This window comes from Benincasa hispida, chromosome 12 (assembly GCF_027475165.1).
Source record: "Benincasa hispida cultivar pf3 chromosome 12, pf3_genome.v1.1, whole genome shotgun sequence".
In the NCBI taxonomy this organism is placed as follows: domain Eukaryota; kingdom Viridiplantae; phylum Streptophyta; class Magnoliopsida; order Cucurbitales; family Cucurbitaceae; genus Benincasa; species Benincasa hispida.
In genome coordinates, this window is record NC_143489.1 from 30106056 (window position 1) to 30118376 (window position 12321).

At 31.8% G+C, this 12321-nt stretch overlaps 1 protein-coding gene across 1 annotated transcript; it reads right to left on the reverse strand.

Moving 5' to 3' along the window:
* Positions 1–7891: 7891 nt before the first annotated feature.
* Positions 7892–8899, reverse strand: LOC120068513 (putative B3 domain-containing protein At2g27410). Its single transcript, XM_039020309.2, has one exon. The coding sequence runs from the start codon at positions 8772–8774 to the stop codon at positions 8031–8033; it is 744 nt and encodes a 247-aa protein (XP_038876237.1). The 5' UTR covers positions 8775–8899; the 3' UTR covers positions 7892–8030.
* Between the last annotated feature and the right edge of the window lie 3422 nt (positions 8900–12321).

The following is a 12321-nucleotide window of genomic DNA, read 5'->3' on the forward strand; positions in this document are numbered from 1 at the left end:
CAATTAAACATAAACTGATATGGTTTTAGTTTTGGCATAAATAAGCAAACAAAAGCCTAATTATTACAAAATAGCAAGAAACAACTTCAAAACCGCTTTTGGGCTGCTCGAACCGCTCCAAACCGAACCCAAACAACTTGAACCAAACTGAAAAGTCTGAACAGAACGAGCCAAAAACGTTTTGAGGTTGAACCAGACAGGACCTCAAGAAAACTGATTGAATCGGCTGCTCTCGCTCCATGCTCGAAATCTTACTGAGGCTCATCGTGTAACACTGATGATTATCGTCTAACGCGATCATCTAATGTCTGTCTGATCATGTAACGCAATCGTCTAGCGCCGGACAAAGCTACACAATCGCCTTGCGTCTTCCAACTATCGTGTATTGCCATCGTCTAGCGTCGGACAAAGCTACACGATCATGTAGTGTCTTCTAACTATCGTGTATCGCCATCGTCTAGCGCCAGAAAAAGCTACATGATCGCCTAGCGTCTTCCAACTATTGTGTATCACCATCGTCTAGCACCGGACAAAGCTACACGATCGTGTAGTGCTAACGTATAGCACCTCTTCACATCGTTGAGCGCCTGCACAAAGCTACACGATCATGTAGTGCTATTATATAGCATTTCTTCACATCGTTCAGCGCCCACTCAAAGCTGCACGATCGTGTAGTGCTATCATGTAGCGCCTCTTCACATCGTTTAGCACCCGTAACTACACGATCGTCTAGCGTTTATACCTCAACGATGATATTTGAGTAGAGATTGAAAAACTGGAATCTGCAGGTCGACCTTCTTCACTTGTTTCTTCAATTACATCTTAATTTCAACTCTAATGACTCCAAATAAATTGCAGACTCTTGAGAACACATATAAGCTCATGAATCAAGAGCCAATTACAAATTTAATCAAGAAATTAAAGAAAATTTAAATGTCAAAACTCAGAAAACTATATTAGTGCACCATGTAAATATAACTCATAAAAAACACCCACCACACAAAAATTAAACCAAATTGAGTGCTTAAATGATTCTCTGATACCAATTGTTAGAGCATATCAGCATGCAGCAGAAGCAACAAGGATCAATAAGCATTCTAATTCATTAATTTTGGCAGTAACTAAAGCATGCTCATCAATCATAAGAAGGTTTGAAGTCATACATTTCTAGAACTCCTTGAAATCTTGATTGTCAGCTGTAATCTTCTGCGAAACTTGTTGTGGACCACCTCAAGATCTTCCCTACTATTCTCTTGGAGCTTTAGACTGTGGGACTCAAAATCAGCTTGAATGAAAGGAAACTTGAAGGAGAACACACTGCTACAACCCACTTGAAGAACAATTTCTTTAGCCCGAATTTTTCTGTAAAAACTCTTTAGATGCATGCCTCAATTTCACTCCAATCAATCTTCTTTATTTATTGCAGGACTTTCATTTAAAGAAGATGGCTGCATGAGATATAGCTCATGCTTGGAGTTATTAAAGCCAAAATAAGTGGGTTTGGTGTGAACTAGTTGAAGGTTTAATGGAAAAAACCAATTTTCCATTTTGTGTTATTTTTCCAAGTTTTCAATTTTTACCAAATAATCTCAAAAATCAATTTGATTTTAAAAAATGAAAATATTATTAATTTGTAAAATTAATTTCATAAATTAGTTATCTAATAAAATTAATAAATAATTATTTAAATAATTCAATTAATTCTAATTAAATTAATATCAAGTATTAAATTAATTTTACACAAATCCACCTTCATATATTTAAATCATATTTAAATATAAATTCTCCTATTTTGTTTAATTCTAATTTGAACGTTTCAAATTAACTTATCATGCTACTCTAAAGCTAATCCATTTGCGAGCTAGTAGGGGGACCTCGCGGATCTATAGATCATAGACTCCAACGATCCGAGATTAATTGGTTAAACTCATTACACCAAATTAACCTCCATTCGTTAACTAATGGGTCAATCCACTAAAGCCTATAGTTGAAATCCCCTCACTATAGATTATGTTCACTTGATATAACTATGATCAGTAAGTCGATCATTCACAGATCTTTCATAATCACAGTTGGGTCAAGATCACCATTTGCCCCCTGTGAATACATCTTGTTCCTTAAGTTCCCACTGACCCTCTAATGAACAATTTGATTCATAATACTTATGAATCAAATTCTTTCTCTATCATGAGAAGGCGGGGCCCCGATTGTTCAAGACCTGAATCAGTACTTAAAGAACAACCTATCTGCTAACCCTAAATCGGGTAGGAATGAATTTCATCTTGCAGGGCTATGTCCCCAGCTATTCATCTGGTCTTATCCCCAAAATGGAAGGCTTATTAAGTAGTGTTGTTGGACTACTCTCACCCATGCAGATCAAAGGATAATCCCGAACAAACAGGAGTTCATAGCTAGCTCAGGATTAAGATCGAGTTATCCTAGGTTACTTAAAATGAAATAGTCAGTTTTAAAAAAGTGACTATTTTGTGGTCCAGTCTATATGCAAACTCATTGCATTGGATGCCCCCACTCACATGTCTCTACATGAATGATCTGTGGATCAAATCATTTGTATTACCTACAAAATGGGCCGCATCCAATATATTACCAGGATGAGATACCCAATTTCATCCATATACTTATTAGACCATTTAGGCTATATACTATTAACTTGATCATGTTTATGTCACCACATAAAGTTAAAGTATTCACACTATAGCCATGGATATGTTTATTGGATTTTCATAATAGAATGCAAAATCAATAACTTTATTGAATAAATTACTCAATAATATTGTATTGATAAATAGAATGTTTAACACGAACTGCGAATTCTAGGACATTCTCAAAACATGGTAAATTACAAAAATGCCCCTACGTCAAACCATTATTTTCGACAGTTTTATATGCTTTAAGAGATTGTATGAGATACTTAGAAGGTTCGACATCTGTATCTGTGAGTTCTAAGATAATAGTGAGAAGATTGTAATTTATTTTGTTAGTTCTCGTTTAAAGTGACGAATTTGAGAGCTTTTTGTTTGAACTTTTATGCTTCATTAGATGATAACAATGAATTCAGCAATCAGTCCAAAAGCAAGTTTCAGTTGTAGAAATGTGGTTTATTTGTATCTTACATATTATTTTGTATGATGCTATTTGTCAAAATCTAATCATGTGGACTTTGAAACAAATGTCTAAATCTTAATTTTGGTTATTATAGAACTGGCCGATATGGGGTTTTTAAACAAATGTCGAAATATTAATAAGCAAACAATTGTACAAAGAGAAAGATTTGATCACTCACTACTAATTGAAACTGTCTTATATTCTTTATCTTATATATTAGATACTTTAGAATAATACAAGTGGATGTTATTGTTGGAATCGAATGTCGATTGTTGTACCGTGGATAAATCCACTACCTTGAAAGTAAGATCGGTGCGGTCTCGATACTAAATTGCCAAAGCTGGTTGCTCCCCAAGGTTGACAAAACTCCTGATCTTTGATGTGCACTCGTCAGAGACTGGGTTGGAGTGAATGAAAAATTGCTAAGAAAATAGTAGAGGAAAGAAGTAAAGGTTAGCAATCTTGAAAACAAAGAATTTCTACTTGATCTTGCAAAACTTTCTTCTTTATAAAGAATATGAGGAAGAAGAAAATGACAAGAAAACGGCTATAAACGACTAGTTTCCAATGGCTATAAACGGCTAGGTTCTAATTATCATATATGACTAGTTTTTCCACTTTTATGTTTGCTATGGGCCTTGGCCTAAAGTGCAATCCCCACAAATGACTAGTATAGCAAAGCAATGAGAGAAAAAAACTAAGAAACTTGAGAACTTTAAAACTTTAAAAATGTTTATGAGCAAAGATAGGAGAATAAACTTAAACATCAATATCTTACAATTTGAATTGGTGCATAGTGAAGTTTAACAATAATTTTACTAGAGAAAGTAAGTTACCACAGACTTTTCTAAAGAGTAACTCATGAATTTGACATCTCAATTGAATGCACGTAGCCTTATTTCTTTGTAAATGAAAATTATGATACTAAAGTCTTCAATACAAGCTATTTATAGTTTGTCAAGTATTGTAACTAACCCATAACCAATCCAAACTAGCTTGACTAACCAAGTGAATAGGTTAGTAACTAAATAACATCTCCAATCGATTGGGATAAAAGAAAATACAAAAAACTATCTTCTAAACAGCTAGTAGTACTAGAATAGGAAAATACTAACATAAGCCCTTGCATCAATATTTAAATCTTAGTTTTTTTGTCACCTTATGAGCTTACGAGATTTCAGTGGTAAAAGTTTGATGTGAGATTGGAAGCACCCTCATTAATTTTTGAAAAAATATATAAAAATATCTATACGCACACAGTTCAATATATACATAGATGTATATAGATATATAGATGCATAGATATATCATATATAATCTTCGTTTTTTTTAGTATTACAAGTCATACAGTTGAATTGTTCATATGAGATATTGGATAAAACTTGTTATAGTTATTATTTTTTTATGAACTTTTTTATCTTCCACGTTGGTAGTTGGGGTAGAAGTTATTTGAGACTATAGCACATCATTTACCATAACACAAAATTCTTGGTTAATGATATATTGAGTAGAAGTTGAGTTCTTATATAGCTAATTATAGTCAATTTTTCTCCAAACTCTCTCCTCACTTTTTAGTGTAATGATGGATGTATTTGGGAAGAACTCACAAATATCAATACTAGTGGAAGCCGTAGAAATAGCAAACCTCATTGACTTTCTATAAGTATAAGTGACAACGAGAATAATTTACTCAAATGTTTTGATCTATATGCTCGAAGATACTCATATACATATGGTCATTTTGCTTTTCAGCCATCATGTTGTTCATTATAAAGGGCAGGGAGGGCCTGTTGTAGCTAACCGTAAGCCTCAACAAGAAGTTTTGGCCATTATAGGAAGAGCTTTGGAAAATCTGCGTCCAGACGTGTAACACCTTCTTTCCCACTTGAATCCTGACACTAGTTCTTCTATCTATGTAGCAACACATCACAAGCTGGTTCAAAATCCAGCTTAACCATAAGGCTAAAGAAAAGTTAAAAATAAAATAAAAAGCTTGTTATTATACTCTTCTGTTTAGCGTCTGATAACTTGGTGTAAGTAGCTCCTTTTGTTAAGCTTGTTATTAATTGTAAATTAAGAGGTTATTTTACCAGCCGAGTGTAGGTAAAAATAGATTGAGATGTAAATTATTCTGGAATCAATGGAAATAGCACACATTTATGAAAGTTTTCGTGCATTAGAGCCTAGTGACAAGGTTTGTATACTGAGTTGTCTCACATTTTCTTTTCTTCTTTATACACTTCAATGCATCTTCTTCAATGGATAGCAATCGAAAACAACCAAAGAGTCCTTTTCCTCACCCTTTGGTCAAGACACTTAGTCTTTTGACATTTCTTTTGGGTTTTGTTTAATTACTACGTTTGATGAAAGTGCCAAATTTCAATGATCTTGTAAGCCCTTCACTTTTTTGTTTCATTGATGAACTAATCATCCTTTTTCTTTTTCAAGTTTTATCTACTGTAGAAGAAAATGGCGGAAGGCCTCAAGTCTATCCAAAATTGAACTGATGGATTTTGCAAGACCAGATACTTCTGATCCTGATTTACTAAACTCTATTAGATGGCACTCTCAGTTATGTTATTGGAGTGACATTTCATAATCGGTTTTGGGAACACTGAAAATGGAGAATATTGTTAGCCTCAACTTCAAGGAAACAACCAAAACAATTTTGGAGATTGTGGAATGTTAAAAGTATTTAGGTAAAACTTAAATATATCTTCAAATTAGTTGCAGTGGTAAAGAGATCCGTGGTTAAACTCTTAATATGTCATTTTCTTCTAGATTATTATTGATGGTTTGTCATACCATGTCGTATATCTTCTAACGATATTGATGATTACTAGTTGGATCTCATTGAGATGACTGATTTAGTTCATTTACCAAGCAATAAAATTGATCGTTCTGTTAGACAAAATATACCAAGGATCATTTTGCCTCAGTTTGGTGTTGGGAAATGCACAACTGAAGCTAAACTTATGTTGTTAATGGCATACCCTTCATAATTGAGAATGCATGGTGTGGTAATTTCAGACGCAAGCAATTGACCAAATTTCATTTGATTTTAAATTGAGTCACTTTTCATTTGGGTTTCTAAAGAATGGGTCATCCTTACAAAAATTTCGTTGTCTTACTTCTGCAAAATGAATTTTCCAACGTTGCATACGAGGTAGTCCGATTTTTCCATTGGTGGAGTGTTGATGCAAGAAGGCCATCCTGAGAGTCGCAAGCTGAATGATACCAAGCGCTGCTATACAGTTCAAGAGAAGGAGATGTTTGTGGCCTTTCCGCCGGTTGTCTTAAACTTGTCCTATTGTTGCTTTGTCTTAATGCTTTACTTGCCTTCAACATTGTCTCTTAATAACAAAAAAGGAAAGAAGTTACTACTAGTATCAGCAATTCCCGATCTCTTTTCCAAATGAATCGAACCTCAATACCACATTCAGAAAAGAGATACAACCATCTCTCTAGGTTGCACACCCGTTTTATCGTGCTTGAAAAGCGTCAGGTTCAAATTGAATTAATAAAAGGGTGAGAACGAAAATGTGATGGCTAGGGCAACAATATCATACAAGATACTAATTTTATGGGCTTATGAACGGAAAGACTTATCAACGAAAGAGGCTTGCAAAGGAAAGAATTCTTGCTAATAACATGGAGCCACTCTATCAAAGCTTTATCCATGAGGGCCATATACAAGTCCATATAAAAGCCTTTTCAGAAAACGGCTGGCCCGTCAAAAATCCAGTTCCTTTGCAAACAAAATTCAGAATCAATAAGGGTTCGTAGAACGAAGGAAGTGTACAACCAAATCGTTTAAATGGTAGCCAAACATAAATATTTGAGGTAGGAACTATTTGTTACCCTTTGAAATACACATTTACCAGTAAAAACACTCAAATATGTCCATATTATTATGGGTTGTAATTATGTTTGGTCCCATGGAATTTGGAATCTCAATACACATGTTTTGACTCGCCATTGATTTTATGTAGCATAGTTTTATCGGTTTTTCAATCGAATTCTTTTTATTTTTTTAATCTGAATGCTCTAAAATACTAATCTAATTGGCCGTCAAACTTAGATTTACTATGAATACAAATTATTTAATTTTCCTAACCGTAAATATTAATTTATATTTCTAAGATTCGGAAGTTATATCAATTTAAAATCTAAACTAATAATTATATCAATTGAACTTGGGACGTTGAATCAGTTTAAATCCCAAATTAATAATTTTACTAATTTAAACCTTGAACTTTAATAAATATATCAATTTAATTTGTGATATTATCCTAAGTTTTTGTTAGTTTTATTTAGTAGCTTTTGTTAGATTGATCGTAATAAATTACGGAATGTATTAATAGAAATGTCAACATGTCTATAGAAGTAAAATTTAATTTGATAAAAAAATTGAAATATAAATATAAATAATCAAATACAGATAGAGAAATAGACAATCGTTTATTAAATAAAATAAATCTACTTGATTTTTTTTAATAAAAAAAGTGAGTAAATTTTGATATGACACAAGGAAAAAGGAATGGTTTAGAAAAAATATGATTAAATAAAATTGTTAATTGTGTCTTCGTTTTCGTCAATCTTAGTTATTTTAATTTAATAAAATTCTCATATTTGAATGTCCACTGCGTTTGAGCCTTTATCATTATTTGCAGTACAAGTGTCTTTTCATTTTCCAGAGCTTTGATATTCGCTTTTTCTTCCTTCTCCCCATTCTTTTATTCACAGCCCTTTGGTTCTTTTTTTGTTTCCCTTTTATTATTCTTTATTTTCAATTTTACTCAAAACGTAGGAGGAATTTCGATCCAAAATTTCATTCCAAATATGGCTTCAATTCAAAGTCTTTGTTACATCGAAAATTAGCTACAAAATTAGCAAGTTGCTAATTAGTTCAACTTAACCATGGCAAAGCAAAGACGAGAAGCCTCAAATTCATCATCTTTTCTAAAACACCAAATTTGAATATGTTCGCCACTTTTCAATCCCGTTTCTTCCACAAACGAATTCCACTGTGTCATCAAACAGTAGACATCCCCACTTCCAATCTTCCACATCTTCAAACAAATCCTTCTTTCTTCTAAAACATCATCCATTATCAATACATTCATCCCTTTTTTCTTTTTGTTTTCTCGTTGGCTCAGCAATATCTTCTCATCCTCTGTTGTAAAATCAAACAACAGTTTCTCTGCTGGGAGGGATAAACGCCCTTGATTCTTGTTTAAATCCGTATCTTGGAGTTGTTTCTGAATCACCAGATTAATTCCGTAGCCACCCATTTCAACAATCCGATCTCTCATCGCCACCGGCATCTCAGTAATCCACGGATACTTGCTCTGTTTTGCCTTCTTCTTCCTCTGTTTCTTAGTCATAGTCGTCGGCGTTGGCGTCGGAGGCTTCTTTCTTTTGTGGGTGTTAATATTTTGCGGTTCAACATCAGAAACAAAGTTTGCCATCTCTATTAGAATAGCTGCAGCCTCCAACACAGTCAAGGGGAGTTCGGTCTCAGTCTTGGGTTGTTCTTTCTTTCCGGCGCCGGAAGATCCCCTCCTTCTCCGAGGTATGTAAATTTCGTTTAGATCAGGAAGATCGAGACCCATTCTGAAGCTTTCAACCGTTTTCCACATTCCCATTGTTATTTCTTAAACACAGAATGCGTGAAATCGAAAGAGAATAGAAGAAATTGAACAGAAAGATGATTGAAAGTGTACAATAACCTAGTGGTCGGAGTTCAGTCACCAGATTATCTCCTGTAATTACAAACTAATATAGCAATTTAATTCCTAATTTGATTTTAATTCCTTTTTCTGACTCACTTTGTTACCGTTAAGGACAGAATTAGTTTAGGAAAATATTAGGAGCGGAATATTATGTTCTTCGAGTTTGTTTTATAAATGCTCTCTTTCAACTTTAAAGAAACATAGCCCAATTCCGGTCCATCAAAATCTTCTGTATAAGATTTTTTTATTTAGTTGCATTCAATGTTTAACCAAATTACATTTTAATCTCAATATTTCTCAATATTATTATCTCTAACCCCACAAATTTGGAATTTTTATATTTTTGGGTAAATTGTAAAAACTAAAATATGATGGCAGTTGTAATCCCCCTACAATTTTCAATTTAAAAAATTAAGTTCTATAACTTAATATGACTGTTAAAATTGGGTCAAATTGGATATTCAAAATTACATAATTTTATAACTTATAACATTTATATAAGTCTAAAAGCTTAAATTTTTTAGTTGTGGATTCAATTTCTACAATTATTATAAGTTTGAAGTTCCAATTCTAATACTTTAGAAATTATCGGTCCAATTTTTACCATTGAAAATTTAAGGTGTAATTGCAACTAGTACGATATCTCAACTCAAAGTTGATTTCTGCAATTTATTCTATATCTTTCTTCTTTCCAAATATATCTTTTGGATCCTTGTCTTTAATTTTCTTCATTATTGTTGTTATTTTATTTTTGATAACTACCTTTCTATTTAAAAACGAATATTTTATAAATTAAAAGATCCTAAATTTTAGGAATGCGAAAAATCATTTGCTTGCAATGAAAGGTAGACCAAGATATGTTTATGAATTTGGAAGATAAAATTTTAAAAGATAAAATTTTAGTTTTTGGAAATAAAGGAAGGTAAAGAAAATGAAAAGATAAAATTAATTCAAATTGGATATCGCAAAATTAGAGATTAAAAATTTAGAAGATATAGAAAGATATTTGGATACACTTTCTTATCACGTTGGCAAAGGGTTTGTTTGAAATGTTATTAGTAATATGTTGGAAAATAGTTAGAAATAAGACTATCAAGTTTTTACTTTACAAAACTAGTACGTTTTTTATAAACCTTTTTCTTCGTCTATTTCGAACAAGATCGTCCAAATATATAGAATCCCGGTGTTAATTTTGCCCAAGATATATTATGGTTTTCTCTCAAATCATAACTTTTTTGGGGTAAAATTTGGAAAAATTTGATATAAAATTTGAAAGATTACATAATATTTAAAAAATTGATAGAATCTTGTTGTTAACTACTCAAAGGATTTCACCCAAAAAGTCTAAAATAAATGATAATTAGAAAAAGTTAAATTTTTATGTGAATGTCGATGGTAGATCTCAGGCGAGATGGACTGAAAAAGACTATTATAACAAGTTTTCAGAAAAATGTGTTAATTATGAAAGATGAAAAAGTTGATAGGATTATTTCTGACCATTGATTCAATAATTAATAAATAATGGTTACAAGAAGGCTACATCCTGAATGTTTAATGTAATAACCTAGGATTTAAATTTGTTAATTTTTCTTTTGCCTTTTTAGGGTTAGATATTTAAACAACAAATGTGTTATTTAAATTTGTTAAATTTTTGGAAAAGATACACCACAATTTAGAAATTAGTTTAACTTGTGTTAATTTGATGTAGTGGATTGAGATATTTGAATCAAATTTATGGCTAAGCAAGGAAAATCCATCCTTAAAAGAAGAACTCTCCAAGAAAACAATATTCTATGAAATAGATAATCAAAAGCTTCTAATTACAACCCTAAATGGATTATTTATAACCTAACAACAAAATAACATAATTAATTAATCAACCTAAATTAACAACTAAAAAATATTAAACTTAAATATATTAACTATCTTATAATTCTCTTCATCATACTTAAAAAAATGGAACTTGTCCTTGAGTTTGAAATGATAAAGGGATGCTTTTTCTTTTGACTCTTTGAGTGTGGTAGGCTTTGATACATGCAGTAGAAAAAGATAATCAAGTTAAATCCATAGTCAAACAAAGAAATCCTCGAAGAGAGAGCTCTCTCAAAGAATCAAATATTCTATATTTAAGTGGATAATCAAAAGTTTCTAACTAAAATCCTAAATTCGCTATTTATATCCTTACAACAAAATAACATAATTAACTAATTAATCTAAATTAACAACTAAACAAATATTAAACCTAAATATACGGATTATCCTATAATCCTCTTCATCAATATTTTAATAATTTTAATTTCATTAAATTACACTTTAAACTTAGATAAATATTATAATTTTACTTTAAACTTTAAAAAATAAATATTACAATTTTACCTTAAACTTTAAAAAATATACTGCAGATTCTTACTTTATGGTAGACTTTCGTTTAAAAAAAACATTGAAAAATTATTCTCAAAAGCATCTTATGAATTATAGAACATACATTTGGTATAAAATTGACATCATCCCAACAACGGGAATTTTTTTTTAAATAATGTTTTTTAATAAATAATGACAAAATAGGGTTGGAGGGAAACAATTTCTAAGAATAGGTATTTTGGAAAAATATTGACAAAACTAGAGTAGTGAAATCTTGTACCGGGTACATGATTTCCATGTGGCATAATTGTGTACCCGGTACATGAGTACCGTTTAATCTAGTTAGCACCAAGTCGGCTGATTGGTTGACTGGTCAAGCAAACTTATGGACCCGGTCCACAATTTGCTTATAATTTTTTTTTAAGTTTGTTGACTATTTTTTTTTAATGGTAGATGTACAACAATATTAAAACTTTTGGTCCACAAATTTCTTCATTATTAAACTTAATTATATATTTAATCTACCATGAAAACATCTTGCACTCATACTAAAAAATATACCATGATATTAAAAAAAATATTTACAATTAGTTCTTTAATTTACAATTTGAAAATGATACAATGTGGGATTTAAAAACGACTCCCTGGCCCTTACCCCTCATGGAGTTGTCTTCGTGTCCCTCTAAATTAGGTTCACCTTGTTGTCGTTGTCATCTATGACGAATACGTCTTTGATCGGTGTCAACAATATTGAGTCGTCTTGTTTGTTGAATAATACCTTCTATGTTGACCAATGTTTGCGGACACATGGAACCCAATTCTAATAAGTTGTTCTACACTAAATATTGTTGAACATCGCCGACAAAATTATTCTGTACAATAAAAAAAATAAATATTAAACAATATTCATATCATATATATGGAAAATGTCTGATTTTAAATCTCTTACCATGCAGTAATAGTAAGCGCCGTCAGGTGTGATAAATCGCCTCGTGATCGAATTGTACCAGGGAATGTAGTTATCTGATACAGCTAGCCCATTTGTTGGTTCTCCTTGTGCACAACGATCATGTCGTTCATGCCTAGGATAAATATTCCG